The sequence below is a fragment of the Melopsittacus undulatus genome, chromosome 2 (genome assembly GCF_012275295.1).
Source record: "Melopsittacus undulatus isolate bMelUnd1 chromosome 2, bMelUnd1.mat.Z, whole genome shotgun sequence".
Taxonomy (NCBI): Eukaryota; Metazoa; Chordata; class Aves; order Psittaciformes; family Psittaculidae; genus Melopsittacus; species Melopsittacus undulatus.
In genome coordinates, this window is record NC_047528.1 from 26,756,081 (window position 1) to 26,776,459 (window position 20,379).

Sequence of the window (20,379 nt, forward strand, 5' to 3'; positions counted from 1 at the left end):
TATTCTGTGATTCTACTTAGGCCAACAATTATATGTACACATAAATAAGTTGTCATTACAACATCTGTACAGTAAGGTCCTCAAGGATTAGCCTAATTGCTTCACTGAATCTGTCTTAATGAACTTTCACATTTGTATCTATCTCAGGATTCATTATTTCCTTCAATTCAGTCTATGAATAACTGTCTACCTTGTGGTGGCTAACAGCATTAGTAGTCTGATTGCACTCTATTTTATTTGTATTTCTCTGAGAAATTAATAAAGTAATAATCAACAGATTATTCCAAAGGTATTTATTTCTTTCTTGTACATGAATTAAAGATCTTACAAAAAATAGAACTATGCTTTATTGAAATATATTACCTTATACATCAAGGATTTTTAAAAATGTAAGCTAGAAAAATAGAAATTTCATCTTGGACCCATATAATATTCCTGCAGTATTGCCTAGAATACTGTTACATATTTTTTCCTTGAAAAGCAATAGCACACATTGCTTTACCAGACAAGCATAAAATTAACAAAAAAGAATTCAGTGTAAATGTCTAAAATAAGCATTCAGATTATATTTCCCTTTATACATGATTTCTGAAGAGTTAACAGGTGAGGTTTTTCCTATTCTGAAACCAAGTTGATCAGAATCAGTTGAAAAGAAAGTTGAATAAGCTGTTGCCTCTTTGCCTTGGAATTTAGTTTTCAGCAATGCTCTTCTTGGAGCTCTTGTCTGACTTGAAGTTACGCAGAATTTGCCAGTTTTTTTTTTTGTTTGGTTTTTTTTTTCCTTCTTACCTAGAATGCTTCAAATATATTCAAGCTTTACAGAACATTCTGGCCATTTGCTGTAGGTCTCGGCAAAGTGGGGTCATAATTAAAACTTACAGAAGTAAACATTCATTACTTTAAAAATCCTGCCAATTATTACTTTTTAAAAGTGTTGCAGCAAAGAGGTAATATTAATGATAATTTGATAAACGGGTATCTAACTTAACATCAGACTGCATGATACAGATCACATGAGGGCTCATTAGCATCATTTTCTGTACGTCAGCTCAGGCTGACAATTTGGTTGAAATCGTTCCACAGGAAGTGTCTCTTACATGAGTAGAGAAAGTAATAATTATAATAATTATTAATTATATTATAATTATTATTTTTGTTTTTTTTACGTGGAGGATTACGCAGGTTTTTGTTTAGTTCTTAAAACAAGACGTAAATGTTATTTTATGCATGGTTTTAAGGTTTCAATATCTTAGAACAAAAGTAAAATAAGAATGCAACTTCTCCATCTGTACTTCTGAACCCACATGCTGCCTCAAGTTTTATAAGAGTCAGACTGTCCACTCAACCAGAGCTAGGTAGCATCTTTTGTACAGTAAGTCAGACTTGACCTACTGCTTGGACAAAACCACGTAAATCAAGCTCAATGAAATTATTTCAAAAAATGTAATTGTCCTAAAAATTAGAGTTAACTTTTTTAATTTTGGATGATTCTATGTCTGAACATTGGACTTCTGAATTTATTAGATTTTGGGAAAGAAAAGAGAAAATTTCATACAATTGCATATTTTGCTATGCAGCTTCTAAAACTTATGGTCACTAAAATCATATGCTCTGATAAAAAAAGAGTACAAAAAAAAAAGAAAATTCATACAAAATCAAGTAAATATTTAAGACTTGCTCAAGGATCCTGTTGTCTGACCTTGCAAAATACTTAGGCAGGTGCTTAATTTTAAGCATGTGAGTCATTGTGCCAAGAGAAGTTTTATGGTGAACACTAATGCATAAATATTAGACTGGCTCTTCCACTTCAAGATAAGCATGGACGTAAGTGCTTTGCTGGATATGGATCAGGATGCTCAGCACCTAACAGGACTTTAGGCGCTGATCCAGCAAAGCACTTATCCACACGAACAACACTGTGGACTTTAACATCACTGCTCATGTGCTTAACATCAGGCATGCTCGTAAGTGCTTTCCTGGAAGGGCCCAATAGACCAATAGTGTATAAGCTATAAAATTTGAAGCAGTGTATGTTTAACACACCACATATTTAACAATGTTAATCTGCTGAGATTTGCTTTTTCTTGGAACAGGGCTTGTCTAACTTCAAGCATTTATTTTCAGAAAGTGTGTAAAAAATGCCTTTAAAAGCTGCTTTGAGATTATGGCAAGTTAAAATAATATTAGCGAGTCTCCTTATGCTCCTTTCATTTCTTCTTTGCATGTCTTCGCCCAGGCATCTAAAAAGGGAAGAGAAAACCCTAGTCATAAACATTAATCTATTCAAATGAGCATCCATGCATTTAGTTTCCTGTAAAAAACAGAAGGTCAGACACAACTGAACACCTAAAAACAAGCAGCTCTTCCAGGTTTCAGATCTGAATGCAAATTCTGCCAAGTGTGTCACCTTTTCCACTGAAAATATTAAAATCACCAATTGTCACTTCTACAAATAGAACTAAGTTTATTACTTAAGAATGAAAATGATGTGCAAGTTCAACCCTTACATATCCCTAAGTCAGTGCTGTTATTTCCATATGAAGTTTTCCATGCCCACTGGTGTCAATCCATTTGCAATGTGAAGTCTAAAAAGTGGAAATGTAAGAGCTGCTTAATCCCAAACCAACAATTATAAAAGCATCACAACTCATCAGATATTTACATGAACATGGAGAGATATCATGTTAAGCCAGAAAAAGAAATAAAGTAAGACCACATTTCTGTAATGGTACTGGCATATTGTTTCATACTAAGCTAACCAAGGAAGAAATAGCAAAGCAAAACTTCTTAATGACCTACTGCTACTGCTGGCCAGGCACAATAACTATATTTAAATCCTCATGGTAGGAAATATTGTTTTATGTATTTGGCACCATATGCTCTTCATAACTTCTTACTGCTACATGTTGAGGAAGTTTCGAAGTTACTAAATGTATTTCATTCTTTCCTAAAGGGAAAAGAGTTTTTGTTTTCATCTGAAAGCTTTAATGGCTTTTGGAAATGGCTTATATTTTTGTCATGCACAAATTCCTGCTCAACCAAAAGCAGTCACTAATAAAATTACAATTGTTGTAAGTCACAGCATAGCTGACAGCTGAAGTCGTGATGTGACACACTAAAGCATAACGCACCTATGCACAGAGGAAGAACTCTAGACTTAGTCCCTGAGTGCAGTGGCAAGATGTGAAAGTCATGTACAGAGAAAGAAAAAAAAGAACCGGTACTTCAGATAGAAGTCAGCACAAAGGCCTCCCATCCCTATCAGAACTGTCTTCCTGTCCTACATTCTGACCAGAGAAATGGGGACTGTTTCTTAGAAGAAAGGGTCTCAAACTGTTCAGTCAATGAAAAGACACATTTCCAAAGTATGTTTCACAAAACTTTTCAACTATTAAAACCCAAACCCCTAAAACTAGCAGATTTAAACATCCAGAAGAGATTCTGTCATACATCCATCCTACTTACAGGTCCTGTTTCTAGTGTAATTCTCTCCCATTCTTGGTTTTCCACTCAAACATCCACCCATGCTTTGCTTTCTCAACATCTTCTAGTGCCTACAATTGGGCTGCCATTAATAGATACATAATTCCTCTCATTTATCAAAACTCTCCTAGGATGCTGCTTACTACAAAAACCTTCACGCAGATGTGCCTGGTTATCTTCTTTTTTCCCTCCATAACATTATCCTGCAGTTTTGAGTGGTGGTTTTCAAAAGTTGTCATCATTGGCTTATCCCTTCTTCTACTGATACGAAGCTTGGTGGTTTCTTTGACTGTCAAATAAACTGCTGGGTTAAGCTGAATGTTTTTCAAAATCTAACCCTTCCAGTTCATGACTGCAATTGCTCATTCAGGGCTCACCAAACGCTAGTTGTTTCTAATCATAGCAAAGACCCATCAGATAAACCAATATGTGCTGCCACAGGGCGGGTCTTCACTTACAGCCTAGACCAACTCTAAAGGTGGTGCACATAAAAATCGTCAAATGCAGTGACACCTACGATTAACTTTTAAAATTGACAGTTTCAGGAGGGAAAAAAAGGGGAAACTTTAGCGATAGGGCTGGTGAAATTCTGCTGAAGACAGCTGAACAACAAGGCGGTGTGGGGTAGCAGGAATTTATGGCAATTCCTGGGGGTTTTGTGTCCCCTACCTCTTCCCACACCCTAATATTGTTTCAGAAAGTTGACATTCGTGACTTTATTTTATTAAATAAATTTTATTAAAGCACCAAATGACTTGGAAAAATTATTCTAATTGAAAAATCAATAAAGACTCTGCATCTGAATCACACACTTCTCAATCTACATTCACACGCTAACAATACAGGCTGATTTTCAGAGGTAAGGAAGACTTACAATACTGACACCTCAAAATCCCTGAAAAGCATTTTTCCCCTGAAGAACTTCATTTTGGGTCTAGATAATCCACTTCAGACAAACACTTTTAGAACTAGGAACATTAACTGTATGCTTTTGGGAGGCCATCCACATTTGTTAGATAAGTCTCTGTAATTTGAGATAATAATTCCTTAGACTGCCAAATATTTTCTTTTATCTGGAATTCCAACCACACTGACTTCTCCGTTTACAAGCTATGTCCAAAACTGAAATAGCCACTGGTCTGAAAAGCACACAAACTCCAATAGTAGCAGAACTGCACAGAACACCCAGCAAGACTTCTCATTCTTTTCTGGTTGAGAGAAAATGCCATAATGCTCTTTAACCTAACAGACAACACTGTAAACCAATAGTTGTGAATGCAGCAAGTAATCTGAAGTGGAAAAACAGTGCAGTTACTAAAGAACTAAAGAAACTATTAGCTTCTCTGAAACTCCACATTATCAAGTGACACAGGCAGATTCTCTACCAAGCTGATGTAGCAAAGAATGAAATAATTTGTCTTTTTAAAACACAAGCTGTAGTTGACCCACAGTAATGACTCAGTGCAACAAATGGTGGATGAAACGATGAGTTTCCTGCAGAACTGGCTAGACCTATATTAATGATCCCAGTGATTCCATACTCTTAAATTCTGTGAATGAGAGAACTTGCAACTTAGCAGACAGCTATCCTTCTGAATATATAAGAATACTCAGCAATGTGGAAAGAATACGCCCAAAAGTGAGTAGTGTGTTTAAGTAACAGTCCTACCTTGTGCAAAGCTTCACAAAACCAAACCTTACCTTAGGCACCCATACTTAAGCTTTAGAATCCAGGTCCAAATAAGCTTATTTAAGAAAACAAGTTTTGTCTTTAAATAAATCTTTCCTTAATTATTTTTGTAAGAACCTACTGACCTTGGAACTGAACATAAAAATACCCCTGCATTGCTATGTGTTAAAAGATTTATCATGTAAGCCCAAAGTGATGCTGTAATTCTTTAAGGATTAAAATTTATACACAGGAAAATACCAAAACCCCTAAATCTTCAAATGTACATCAAATACAACAAGCACAAATTTGTTACACAAAGTACTTTATTGCGTTACATGTTGATTGACATATATTGCAATTTGTTTTTAGCATATTTAAACCAACCGGAATCCCAGTACAGACACTGGTTTTGCCTCCATAAATTGCCACCAATGACAATGCTTACATCAGCACTTAGATTTGGGTCAACATAAAAATCTAATTATGACATCCTACTCTGGTGTTATACTCAGTAAAAATCTCCCTAAAATGTCAAAATATAATGTTCAATATGAATGAAAAAAAATCCTTAAAAATTCAAAGGGGGGCATGTTTCCAGCCTGGAATGGAGTGCAATGGAGAAAACTCTGGTAGCCTTGACTGAGCTTGCTCTAGAACAAGCTGCAGTACAGTATGCTTAAACCTTGCTTCATGGTTCACAGGACCATGTGCTAATGCAGCAAGTCTATCTTCCTGACCCAAGTTGGAATATCTGTATGGTACTGCTTTGCACAGCTGAGGCATAACAGCTCTGTTCCGCGCTCACTCACAAACTCCACCATGTACACAGACATGCCCTGCACATACTATACTAACAAAAAACCCGAGGAGACAGCTTTAGCTTAACATAAAAATAACCACTGTAAAAACCTCTTTCAAGAACAAGCCCTTATTTTGATGCTTTAGGTTTGGAGCTGAAGAAAGAAGAAATTGATTTCATTCCAGTCTTATCAACTTTGGCCAAAGCCTTCTGTGCTGCAGACATCTTGCTGTTTGCCTGTTAGTGAAATGATAAACAGGAAAAGTTAAGCAGCATCTCCATAGGAAGAGCTATAAGCTCCTAAATACAGAAGTCAACCAAGAAGTTTAGTTGCCTTTTTAGTATACAGCAGTAAATATAATGTTGTGCAGGCTTTAAATTGTAAGAAAAAACCCTTACAAAACAAATTTGAGATTATTCAAACAGAAAAATACTTGTCACAGATTACTTAACCTCAGACAAAGAGAATCAACTACAAGGACAAGGAGGTGAAACGTATTTTTTTTCTGCAGAATGAGGTATCCCAACTCAAACGTTTACTTTGCAATAATCCCTGAGTGTACATTAAGAGGAATAATGCATGCAATATAACAGATGCATACTGTACCCTCCGACTCAATCTCATGATTATGCTGTCAGCAGGTTGAATTACAGCCTTGCATTACAGATGATGAATAATTCACACTGATTTATTATCAAAGACTCTAAGCACAGTAAAATAAAGGAAAAAGAGACAGAATAAAAGAATGAAGAAGGTAACTAACATTTGCAAAGCACTTTGAGGCCACTGGGACAACTTCCCAGACTTTTACACCTAAAACACATTTTATGAGTGCATTTTACAGAGCTGACCTCTTTTCTTTCTTGCATTTTAAAATGTTACGGTTTAAATCTCTAGCTGTTTTCCCTATTAAGAAAACTTTGCATTGACCTTTCTTTATAATACTCCTCAGTCTGCAGGACTTCACAATTACAATACTTGGGATGAGCTAGAAGATTATGGATAGGATGGAGATACACAACAACAGTATGATCGTCTGCATTACTATACAAGCAAAACCACTGCCAAAGTATTTTTAAAAAAGTAGTACAACGTACAGAGTCCAAGAGCTATCTTTTCTTTCCCAGATTCTCTCATCAATGTGCTTCATTATTTCAGAAGTAAATCATATTTAATGTTGCAATGAATTATCTCTCCTCAGCTTATTTCTATCTTTATGCTCGGTTCAAAAGCTATAGGTGCATAATGGGGGAAGAGGGGAAACATGCATATTTTAGACTATTTATCACCTTCACTTAGAGGGCAATCCTCCTCTTACTTCAAAACTATCATGTGCCCTGAGTACAAAAAAATCTGGGGTTGTTGGGGGGAAGGAAGGAATGTATCTGTCACCAGCTGCTTCTCTTTGCAGAGGGATAAAGAGTAGTCAGCATTAGTCTGAAGGTCACAAGACCAGCACAGAGGGCCTTTTTGGTTCCCAATGGATTGGAGAAGGATTGATTTTCTTTCAATATTCAGAGAAATAAGGCAGTGCAAGCCTCACAACCTTGGCACACACAGAGAGAATCTTTCTTTTCACATCTCTGTTGCTCTCCTAGGAATAATACAGTGGCAGGCACCACTGGAGTCAGATTTGAATTGGCCTACAAACTTGTGCTGGAGCTGGCAATCTCAAGTTCTGTGTTGATTTAACTTCATTAAGTTGACATAAGTAAGTGCACAAGCAATATTTCTAGGTAAAAATAAAGCCTGTCTTAGCATCCCTTGGAATTTAGGTGAATGCTGCCATCTTTGTTTCTTTTTCAAATTACTGAAATTTAACAGCTGCTATCACTAAGCCACAGGATTTCTCATTTCAAGTTCTCAAAGAGCTTTGCAAACATTAGCTGTGCACCTTAACACATGTGTCCAAGTCTGTGAGGTTCACTGGAATGTTCACTGATAAAGTACAGTCAAACCTTAACAGTATAAAATAATTCAGAAAGGGACATGAAGACTATCAAAGTAAAATTAAACCTGAATGAAAAGTTCCAAGGAGATATAATTACAAACATATGTGCTTTGTATTTGTTTTTCTCACATGTTCTGGAGGAGAAAAATAGGTATTCTATGCCAATGTTGGAAGTTAATCTATGCTTTAGCAAAACATGCATGAATGCAAGGCTTGCTTACCTTTTTGGTTTTCAGATTGCTGCTGTTAAACTTAGTATAGTCTTCTTCTGCTTCCACAGGGGCATCTGTTAATTTCCTTTTCTGAAATGTTAGAGTGAGGAAGTTGCTGTGTCAACCACTTTTATGATGTACACACATGGAAGTTTAATTTTTTTGGCTTTATAATGTAATCATAGCACCAAAATAGGACTAGCAATCAACTGAAGAATCTTCAGTAACAGTGGAAGATTTCTCTTTGCAGTTGTCTTCTTTACATGTGAATATACACCATCTCTACAGTATTCAGAAGATACGTTCAATGTCATGGGAAGCATTTTCTTCTTCCTAGACTTCTGAAGAAGGACTTCTAGAAATCCCTTGAATCCATTTTTTACTTCCATGATTGTGTTTTTGGTGTCAGAATCTATTTAGACAACCTTTAGGAAGCAGCTGTTGGAAGTTCGTGCCTAACAGCCAGGGAACCTAGACTCCCGTCCCCATGGTCTGATGAAGCAGCTCAGTGTTACTGCTACCTGCCAGCACAGGTGGATCATTATCTAGTCTATTATCTGCTTGTGCACAACCTTTAGAATTAATTAGTTTCTGCAGTTTGGCAGCAGTGAAACACTGACATAGTTCTGCTGACTGCTTCATCACTTGAATCCAACAGTATATTAAGAAGCTTGACTGCATGTGCTGGGTGCCTTCTAACTTCAAAAATAATGGAAGCGAACGGTTCTCTGCACTTCACATAATCAGCCAGTAAGAATGAATATTTCTTTCCATAAACTGTGAGCATGTGTTTAGTTTAAAGGTGAAAACTTCGTGGTATGTTTCCAAAAGGGAAAAAAAGTATATAGTATTTTACAACACTATTTTCATTATTATTATGTATCTGATATTACTACCATGTCCTTAATATCCTGTGAAATCTAAACTGTGGCCTTCCTAGTTCTTGTGCCAAAGAGAGTGATTTTGCAAGCAACTTGGACGGTACCATACATTTTAAGATCCTGTTTTATTCATTTTGTTTATGGTGCTTGCGATCTCTCTCTCTCTCTCTCCCCCCTCCCTCTCTCCCTTTGGCACAGAAGCCAGGTCTGCAGCTTAGATTTCTCAGCTGTTAGAACCACATCCAACAGCAGCCTTTCTTTTGATTTCAATGGGATCTGGATCAGCCTCTCTAGGGGGCTGTTTACTGTGCTGTGATTACATTTTCAAATGACAATCTAATGAATAATTACTATTCTTCCCCTTTTGGAATCTGATAAACAAGTTTTTAAAACTTACAACAAAATGTTTGTGTTCCAGCAAAGTGTTTGCTGTTTAGTTGTAGCAGAGTCTACATACTCTTTGTAGATGTCTCTCATCATCTGCCAATGGCCAGACTCCCTGTGCTGACACTGGACAGTATGACAATTACAACTCAAGATCAATGGCTCACAATTAATACACAGAACATGTAATTTTGGCTTAATCGTTAGATCACGGAATCTAGGCTGTACCCAGTTTACTATTACCCAGTACAAGAGAATCTCTTGTAGCTTTTCTGTTAACCACTGAAGTTTCTAAATCTCTCCTCCCTTAAGATTTTATTTAAACATGATTTCTAAACATGCAATTACTTTACCATAACAGGAAACACATGTTAGACCCTTCTTTATCTACATTAATCCTATACTAGGTCTATCAATACACCTCACTTTCATGAAGAGAAATATCAATGCAAGTGAATAAAAATGGTCTGAAGGAGACTATAGGTTCCAGTGTACAAGCCTGACTTGCTCCTCTGAGACTCTAAAATAAACGGGAGTTTTAATCTCTGAAGTTGCAAAGACTTAAACACAGAAGCATCACACACACCCTGGTCAGTGCTCTGGATATTAATCAGATCCTCAGCAAGATTTCACTGCCCAACAACCAAACAGTTCTAAGCCTCATTTCCTCTGTAACCAAGCTGCTGAAATAAAACTATTTTTAAAAATAGATTCTCAGAACTATCCCAGTGGTATAAAAGTGATTCATACATAATATGTAATGTACATCACATGTAGTTTAATATAGTTGTTGTAACATGCTTATATGGCTAATGAATATCAGTTGGCTCCTGATGTGCGTTTAATATTTCTTACAATGCATAAAGATAATTCTTAACTGAATCAAAGGGCCAAGTAACTGTGCAGCCAGGACAACTGTCCAACCACATGGAAGTAACTTATATCCATTGATATACATTGGAGAACAAATGCTATTAATAACAGTAGGGCCCAATTATTCCTGCATGTGCTAGCTGACATACTGCTTAGTGGAATAGTCACTGAACCAGCCAGCAATGAAGTTATTTTAGATTTTGTTTCAGTAAGTAGCAGGGACATTGCAGAAAAGGTCGGTGTAGTAAGTAATCTAGTTTCAGTAGACATAAGGTGCCTCAATTTAAATTAACGAGAAAGGAAAATCAAAAGTGGGGGTTTTGATTCTAAAGGGGCAAACTTCGCAAACCATATGCCTTACTTCCCTAAGCCAAAGCAAAGGGACTTGATGTCCCCCTTGAGGAAGACACCTGGAATGTAAAACTAAAAATGGAAGTGATTTTGACTCTTTTATTTCAATCCAGGTGAAAAATCTTGGAAAAGCTTCTCAGACTAAACTGTATCATGGAATATCAGGTTGGTGGGACTTCAAGGATCATCTGTTCAAACCCTTCTAGGCAAAACATGACCTAGACTAGATATCCAGGCACCCTGTCCTACTGAATCTTACAAGTATCCAACATTGAAGAACACATCAGTTCACGGGGAGTTTATTCCAATGGCTGATTGTTCTCACTATGACAAACTTTCCTCTTGTGTCCAGTCAGATAAGTAACTTGTGCCCATCACCCCCCATCTTTTCCATGTAATTCCTTGTAAAAAGGGAGTCTCCATCTTCTTTGTAGCCACCCTTTATATATTGGAACATGGCCTTCTATTCTCTATACGGCTCCCAGTTCTCTCAGCCTTTCCTCATACAGCAAGCTTCCTAGTCCTTTGATCATATGAATGTTCCCCCTTGCTCATACAGATGCACACATATACCCACTCACCCCACCCCCCCCAAAAAAAGGATTTTAAGAGTAAGCAGAATTCTACAATGAATGAGAAAAAAGACTGCCAAAAACCAAAATTTGTTTTACGGGTCAGGTAATATTGGGATTAAGTGAGAACTGCCAAAAAGTCAAGCTGAGTTAGACCTTGGCAAGGAAATTAAAACAAATAGTAGAAGGTTGTTTAGCCACAGAGGCAAAAAGGGAAACAAAAAAGAAAAAGTTAAGCTGCCATAAAGTAAGTATTGGATAGATTTTAAAGCTAATCTATGTGTAGCCCCAAAATGGAATAAATCCTTTGTCTCAGTAAATTGTTTTCAGTAGGGATGAAGAGGTTAAACACAAGGGCAGAAAAGAGAATAGAAATCACTCTATTCAAGACAGAAGTAAAACTCAATATGCTGACACTGTTGGGAGACTGCCTCAGAAATCACAAGTCAAGAGCAAAATCTGGCAACTGTTCTATCAAGCAGGGACCATAATGTGTCAGAATAGCAAAACACCCATCTGTACCCAAGGAGGAGGAAAAAGTGGTAGTAGGCCTCAGCAGAATGGAGAGAGGGAGAAAAAGTTAAAGGAAGAATAACTGAAGATATAGAGTAAATGAAAACTAAATATAGGTAATGACTACTAACATTTTGTTTCCTGAAAGATAACATGTTTTCTGGTGACGGAAACATGAAGGATTGCCAGAGGACTTGACATGGTGGCACTTAAGCAACTGAAATTATAGAAAACAAAGACTGCATAAGAATTTTAAGATAGGTAAGAAACTGGGTAAAAAAGGAAACAAAGGCTAATGCAGAAAGAGATGGCATTGGATTGGATGGAGATTACTAGCGGAATGCCACAAACAGTATCTATTCAAAAGCTTCATTGTTAAAGATAACAGCATGCTTACATTTACTGAATGTACACTATGAGCACCTAAAACGCTTTTAACACCGTGAAGGAAAAGCCAGAGAACCTTCAAGATTAGAAATATTAAAAACAGGTGAAATGCACAGAAGTACAAGGTCACGTACACAGCGGCTAACAGCATGTTTTTCTTGTAAATCAGAATGCCAATCAACTGAAAACCGCAGTGGAGAAAAAAACCCCACCTGTGTGTCTTAACCAGTTGCAGCAGGTTTGTGAACTATCTGGTACATCACACAGTAATAGAGGCAAATGGGACTCTAAGATGTAATGAGATGAAGTACTTCCAGTTAAGACAAGAAGGGAAGAATGCCATCATATTGTACTAATAAAGCTTTTATCATGAATAATTACGTATGATTCTGGCCACCTGCTTTGAAACAGTTGATTACATCTTCGAATAGGAGTAAAGAAATGTTCCTGAAATGATGAGGGAATGAAGAACCTATCTGACACAACCAAGTTTGGCTTCACAAAATGAAACTGAAGGGATATGTGTTTTCCTTTTACACATTGAGAAAAGATATGTTAGGAAGGGAAAACAGCCATTTCAATTAAAAAATTAAAGACAGTGCTGGCATGAAAGCGCAAGGGGATAAACTGGCCAGGAATAAATTCAAGGTGGAATTTACAGAAAGGTTTCTAAGAATCAGAGGAATGAGGTTATAGAACAGTCTTCCAAGAGAAGTAATGGAAATAAAAGAGTCCTAATGAAACTTAGAATGAAGAATGGTCAGTGTAGGAGAGATTATCCAACACGGTTTTCTGGAAACCCATGAACCGAGAAATCCCTTTCAGGGTCCTCATAAATTACATATGAATAAAAGCCTATGACGTCATATTATCACATCAACCTTAGTAAAACTGAATAAGCAAAAAATGTATGAAAAGACTGCTGACCAAAACAAGAAAGAGAGACATAAAATATGTCTCTCTCTTTCTCTACCCTTTTTTAGACAGGAAAACCAAACAAAAGATTTCTTATTGAAAGAAAAAATAAATACATGGTAAATTTCTCATGTTATTTCAGACTAGCTTTTCGCAAGGCCAATCTACGTATTGTATTGTACCCAGTGCTTGCCCTAGTGTAGTTCTAATAATAGAGAGAAATTAGCTTACAACACAACATATCTGTCAATATCTTAATATTCTCCTACCTTCAATGGTGGCTCCACTGCTGGGCTTTTAAGTTCTGGGAGCCTGCAGAACAAAAGATTTTAAGTTATAAATTAAGACAGCTGGACTGCACAACCTAAAGCTTATAATTCCTTCCCCATAAAGTCTGCTTTGGTTATCAGCTGCTCACACATGGCATGCATTTGCAAAAAAAGCTCATGGACTCTATATTAGATAACTAAAACAGAGCCAGGCACCATAACAGAAACATAGGCTCTTTTAAAAGTTCTTAGATCTGGCAAACAAGACAGAACTCCACCTTACTTTTGAAAACCTTGCCTATTAGTAAGATGGTATTATAAAGCATGTAATATCTCTTCCATGAAACAGTTAAGCTATGGGACTTCAAGCTGCAAATTGCACATTTTTCCACAGGCCACTATAACACAATCCTCTGAACAGAGCTGAACTGAGGGACAGGTGCAGGGTCCCAGTGACGCTCCAAGCAAAGGCTGCTGCTGGCAGGAAACGTCAGGGTGAGGATGCTGATTTAAATATAAACTAACACAGGTTAGATATATGAAGTCAAACCCCAGCAGCACCGAGCAAATAGGGAAAACGAAAGAAGACTGGGGATGAGGACTCTACTCTTGGCTCTGCTGCTTGTACTTGACAGTTCTGGACAAACTGCTGTAAGTCTTTGGATTTCCTTCCCACTTTGTTTAAAATGAGATACACTGCTCAGGGTTTCATGATACAACTGTAGTAACAGACATACCAGACTTTTATATCACATCTATCTTACAGCCCATCATAGGCACAACAGAAAGGCATAATGAACATTTGAAAAATAACCCCACATTTAAAGTGTGGCAAACACAGGCTTACAGTGCTATTCACTGCAACCATGATGAACAAATCCCACTATTCAACAGCACTGACCAAAGGACATTAATGCATTGCTTATAAAACTAGCTGGAACAATACTTACCCTAAGTATTTTAACAACTCTTTACTCAGATCTTCAGGAATATATTCTGATATTAACCCATGGGCATAGCGTACATAGTCTTCAGGAACAGCGCAGGGAGTGAAAAGTAGAAGAAAAAGAACATTCACATCATATAGTCACGTTGCCTTCGCCATGTTGCATGTGCTACCATAAATCATAAGGTTGAATTAACAGTAAGACTTCTAATGGATACACTGTGATGGTTCTCTGTGTCGAGTAGTTTATGCTATATGACACTTGTAGGTTTATTTAAAAAGTAAAGACTTACTACACTCACTTTGTCAGCACATGTTATTAATATCTGCTGTTTGTACTTTACAAAAGCTGTTCACTTACTGAGCATACTAGATATCATGTATTTTTCTGAAGAAATTAAATTTAAAAAACCTGCAACAGTAAAAAGCTGACTCAACAGAACACACAATCATTAATTTTAAAGCATCTGGATCTTACAATTATTTGGCAAGGGCTTCAGTACTAAAGTACATTTTCTGGCTTCAACTGAAAACAATTAGATGAGACAATGAGTCTATTTCAAAGTCTTGTACTTAATTTCAGTACTTCACAGAAAATGCCAAGGACTATCTAAACATCACTGGCAAGATGGGATAATTATCTGTGGAAATATGAACTACTAGAAGCTGTTTTCAGTACAGGGCACTCCTGCTACGAACATTTTTCTGAGCAACTGGAAAAAAAAAGTGACCCTTTTAAAACATAAAGTCCTAAACCAGATCTTTTCTGGTCACGTTCTACACAAGTACTTACTGATCACAGGCTGGATCTTTTAAACTTGCTGTTGCTGGGGCTGCTAGCGAGTAACAGCACCTATGCATAGGAAGTATTTGCCAGACAGACATTCAGCCAAAAGCTCACCTCTGAATTTCACCTACAATAGGACAGCTCTATCTGTTCATATGCCTACACACTTGAAGAGTTCAGAAGCATGTGGTAAACTAGCCTCAGGGTGGTGAAGAACTGTTTCTTCTGTGCCAGACAGTTTCCTTTTGAAAAAAAAAACAAAAAACAACCCACCTAAAAAGCCCAATGCAAACTGGCATTAAAGCAGAAGGAATTAACAAACTGACACCAGTACATGCATTTCAACTATACTGACATCAAAATCTTAGTATCTCCTATCTGCACTTCTACTTCCTCCACTGCTTAGATTCATCAAGGATTTATCACTCCCTACACCCACTTTGGGGTCAGGAGAGAACAAGAAATAATTCCAATCCAAGAGAGAATTTCACCTCAGCATTTAATACATCCAATTTATTGCTTAAGAAAAATATTCCCATTATTTCACTCTTTACATCATGACACTGAATGGTAAGTCCAAGTCAACTGCTGTTATTCTGTACTAAATAAAGAATCCATTCTCTTTACATTTCTCCCTTGAAGCAGTCTTCACTGATTTCCTTTACCAATTCAAAAATACCACTGTTTGCCTTCTAGGGAGTTTGTGTTCTCATCCTAGCCTTGCTTTGTTATTAACCTCCTGTCAAACACCAGGAATACTTGTGCATCTCCCTTCTTTGTCTTCTGAATGAAATATTCAGGTCTCTTATGTTAAACCTCCCCTCCTTCCCCATTAGCACTCCTTATATCCTCCAAGATTTTTGCCCTACAACGTCTGCAGACGCTAACTACACACACCCATCTATTTATTAGGTACTGAAATTTTGTAATACCCCTATGAAAGCAATCTCTACAGAAATAAATTTCACTGTCATGGCAGTGAAAGGATCACACAAGAAAATTAGTCTTTGTGTCCTTCACCTTGCTACATATAGAGGGGCTGCCCCCAAAACTAACCTACTTTTAACTGCTAGTATTCACTATTTCAGTGCTGATCTTTAGATTTAAAATCTGAAAATGGCTTTTAAAAAGACTGTTATATCCAGGTATGGAAAAAACACTGCAGATAAGCTAATTACAAATTTCAGAGATAAAGTAATTTAAGCATAGTCAAGATGGTTGCTGTTAGGGTGATTTTCCCTTTCTTTAAAAAAAAGGGGGTGGAGAAAGGATGAAAAGCTACTGTACAGTTAAAGTCACTTACAAGTTTTGCAGCTTTGCCTCTTTTTAAAAAACATATATTACAATCTCTGTTCTATAAAACTGTCTAGTTGCCTCTTAAATCCCATTTATGTTGTTTCCTTTGATATCTTTACTTGGTAACTCATTTTCCACTTCGTCAGCAAGTTGCTTTGTTTCTACTTATTTTTCAACAGCATGCAGACTTCTGAATGTCTCTGTAATAAGAAACAACTTTCTTTTGTTCATCTTATTCTAAACTTTTCTCATTTGTCATTAACATTCAAAGAATTTATTCTAAGTCTATTCTCAGGTTTCTCTACACTCATATCCCAGTAACATTTAGTACACTGCCCTCCCCAGGGAAGCAAACAGGATCGCTACAGACTTTTGGGTACCAGGACTGTCAACATCAGGGCAACTTAATACACATATTATTAAGGTTTTGTCCTGTATAAGCACACACTTGTGTATTCTATACATTTGTCACATAAAGTAATGTTCACAGCAGGAGCTTTTCCTCTGTGACTATGACTTCCTAGGAACCCTTCTCCTTTTGGAGAATCCTACGAAGAGTATTTGAATGCTAATAAAAATATCAATAAAAAAGAACTCTGTTCTAATACAGAGAAACGGGATAGATACTCATATTATTATAATCATCTGTCCTACTGTTCAAGACAGTCTCAGTTTAGTGAAACACTAGCACATTTCATTGAGCAGAAAGTCTTCTCCTCGAACTCAGAAGCTAAACGAACCCTAGCTGAGACCTACCACTAATTACAATGTCACCCAATGAAGACACCAAAGAACTCAGAAAAGTCAACAACTGCTGACACAGCTGACACAGTCACAACAGATATGGAATTTTCTGTACAAGGAATAAATTTACTGCAAATGCCAATTTCAATACATTTGACTAATCATGTTTTATCTCCACCTATGCGACTTCACAAAAATGGAATTCATTACAATGTTTAGTTTTCTTACCTTCTTCAGTATCTGTGATCTGTTTACTGCTGATAAATGTAGCTGCAAATACCCTTTCACCTACGGTTATATTGTTGCTTTTAAGTGCTTTCACTGTTTGATTGACCTATAGGAAACCACAGAATGAAATGTCTGTATCAATGTTGTTATGCACATGTTAATGCAGTGACAAAGCTCTTGTAATTTTGTTTCAAGCATATAAAACACTCAAGTTATGGGCTGTGGTGAAATTTAATATACATTTGTAATAACTAGCATATGAGCTCAAAGAACTCAAAAAACCTAGTATGTCTTTGAAGATGTTGCCTTGGCAACACAGCACCAGTTTTGGAGCACCCTAAGATGAGCCAAGCAACTCAGAGGCAACAGCCATGACTACACAGGTGAGCAATACACCTGGCTGGAGAACAGAGAATGGCTGAGCTCAGCTGGATTGCAAAGGCAGTCCTGGAGGAAATCAAAGATAAAGGACTTTACGAGGCACTGGATCTAAGAGAGAGGTAACTGGCAGAAGACATTTCAACAATACAAACAGGTATGCTTAAATGCAAATATTCAGACAGTCATTGCAAAATAAGATATCCCCATTCCTCATCATTGCAGAAAGTAGACCAGATTTTGTGCTTGCATTTACAAATTTAAGTGAGGAGGTTTCCTTGTATCATGTGATGCATGCAATCTTTTTTACAAAGTGGCACCATAATAGGGGCACAAGCATGTGCGTAAAAGAAGATTCACCTTCTTTATACCAAAATGCAGACCACAATCAGGCTTTGCTATAACACTAGCTTATTTTCTGCATACTGTACAGACCTCTTGGATTCAGGGCAAAAGCAACCATACCAGGACCATCCTGAGAGACTCTGCCAAACTTCATGAGGAAACCCATTTGCAGCACAAAATCAAGGCATTTCTGTCCAGCTTTAATGCATGGCAGAATTTAAAAGCTGCAGTAGTCAAAGCTCTCCTCTAGCTCATCTGTGAAGTGGACAAAGCAAAAGACAAAGCCCCTCACCTTATGCAAAGCGTAATGAATACAGCGATAAGCTGAATTTCAGCTGTTTGTGCCTCCCTCCACTCCATGAATCCCTTTTATGCCAGCATGTCAGAAAAAGAAATGTAACAAACTTTCCATTTCTCTAATATCTCATCAGGTTCATAAGTGCAACAACTTCACTGTTATGACTCTCCTTCCTGCACAGGACACAAACCTTGAACTTAAGCACACCACATAGCTCAAAAGCAGATATGGACAAGTTAATAAGCATTTTCATTTTAAGCATAAAGCAATTTTTCAAAGCAAAAGAGAAAAAAGAGTACCTTTTTCTTTAGCCACTTCAGTGTCTTCTCTTGGCTGTATTTGTAGAATTTCTGGCTGCCAATCTCTGAGAAAACATAAGTAAGGGTAAGAAAGTCATAACTGGTTTGAATTGCATTTTCAATACATTTAAAATCTTAAGTTGTAGATACAGCATGAAAGTTAATTTGCAGCTTGCACATGTTTGATATCAGGGTAATAAGTTTCAAAAATACCAGGAACGTGGAAAAATAAACAGAATGGGCTGATATGCACAAGTCTGAACACTTTGACAATTCTGTAATCAGGCCACAACCAAGCCAAGCAGATGTTTTATTTATTTATGTGTAATCTTGGGCTGCCTGAATTCACTAAGGCTCTTCTCATAGTTTGCCAAACCTTCACTGCCATGTGCCTCCAAACTGGTCATTTTTAGTGCACAGCTCACAATATAAAATGTTGGTTCCACAACAGCTTTAAAAAAAACCCAAAAGCCCAGAAAACAAAAAACCCCACAACATATTATCTTAAATCTTAACTTACTGAATTCCAGCACCTAGTAAGGGGACAGGACAGAGAGCTGGTTAGTGAAGATAAACCATTCACACTTCCAGTTAACTCTTTTCCTATCAGTTCTCCCCTGTCATTTTACAGTGTGACTAAAGCGTAAGTTTTACTTCTATTCCCCTTTTACGTAGCTTAATATCATGTCAAAAGAAAATACAGAATCCAAAAATAGTGAAACACACTCCTTGTGGGAGGAAGTACATGATTCATTTACGATTTATTGAGCAATATAAATTAACTCAACAATATAAGAATTTCAGAAAGTGTTTCCCCTGTGATAACTAGGGTATCATGAACACTTGCTAGTCACATGTGATCAGCTATCTGGATATGCGAGTTCATGATGCTGAGGTAAAGAGAAAATTACAAAGGCTCATGGAAATTTCAGTAAAAAAAAATAGTATAATTCACAGAAAGTTACATTTTAGAATTGCCTAATAAGATTGCCTAATAAGATTTCACAGAAAAGACTCTGCTTCTGTCTTTAACAGGTATTTCAGTAAGTTTTAATCTCCTGTATACCATTCCCATAAATATCTACATTTGTTCTGTGTCATTTACTGATCCAATATCATATTCCAATGTTCAGTTCAAGAAATTTCCTTCTGTCCTTGCAAACAATAAGGTATTATTTATGATTACTTCAGCATTTCTTTCTTTGGCTTTATCTTGGCTCTTTCAAATGGCATTCAAATAGCCAACTATTATGCACTCTTTGTGTATGCATGGTAGGGAGTACCATGATACTGGTACTTGTGTACCAGTTGAGTACTGGTTGAGGAGAGTTTGAGAAGAGGTTGAGGAAAGCTGTTTACAAGATAAAGTCTAAAAATATCTCAACAGTTGTAGAAGATCATAATACAAAAATTCTTCAGAGCAAAAAGGAAAAGATCACCAATATACACTTTGATTCATGAAGATGATGAGCTGCAGGTAACTACCTGTGACATTGCTGACTGGAACCTTTAGGATTTAGAAGCTTCTAAATGGCTTCTAAATGAAAGAAGCAGAATATAGGGGAGACACTCTGGATACCTAAACCTGCTTCTCAAAGAGCTAACACAGTTTGGGTCCAAGTACAGTGAGTGATTCATGGATTCCTTTCTTACCTAAGAAAGTTTGAGGAAGAGACATCCCTCCAGCCATCATCCCCCAAAACTCATGCTAAAAAGTAATTCCAGTCCAGATTCCCAGGCAAACTCCCCCACAACAGCATGATTCAGAGTGACTCAGTTAGGGAAAGGAAACATA

General features: G+C 37.0%; 1 protein-coding gene across 2 annotated transcripts in view; it reads right to left on the reverse strand.

The window, feature by feature from the left end:
* Positions 1–753: 753 nt before the first annotated feature.
* Positions 754–20,379, reverse strand: part of RNASEH2B (ribonuclease H2 subunit B) — a 44,913-nt gene continuing 25,287 nt past the window's right edge. The window contains exons 6-11 of one of the 2 annotated variants that reach the window (XM_005147650.3): positions 18,585–18,649; positions 17,265–17,370; positions 14,214–14,292; positions 13,264–13,306; positions 8,128–8,208; positions 5,461–6,191 (exon numbers count right to left, since the gene is read on the reverse strand). In XM_005147650.3, the coding sequence (XP_005147707.1) occupies positions 6,084–6,191; positions 8,128–8,208; positions 13,264–13,306; positions 14,214–14,292; positions 17,265–17,370; positions 18,585–18,649 (482 nt within the window). In that variant the 3' untranslated portion in view covers positions 5,461–6,083. Of the gene's footprint in view, positions 2,241–5,460; positions 6,192–8,127; positions 8,209–13,263; positions 13,307–14,213; positions 14,293–17,264; positions 17,371–18,584; positions 18,650–20,379 lie in introns of those variants that run through there. The other variant, XM_034073904.1, reaches the window with a different exon arrangement.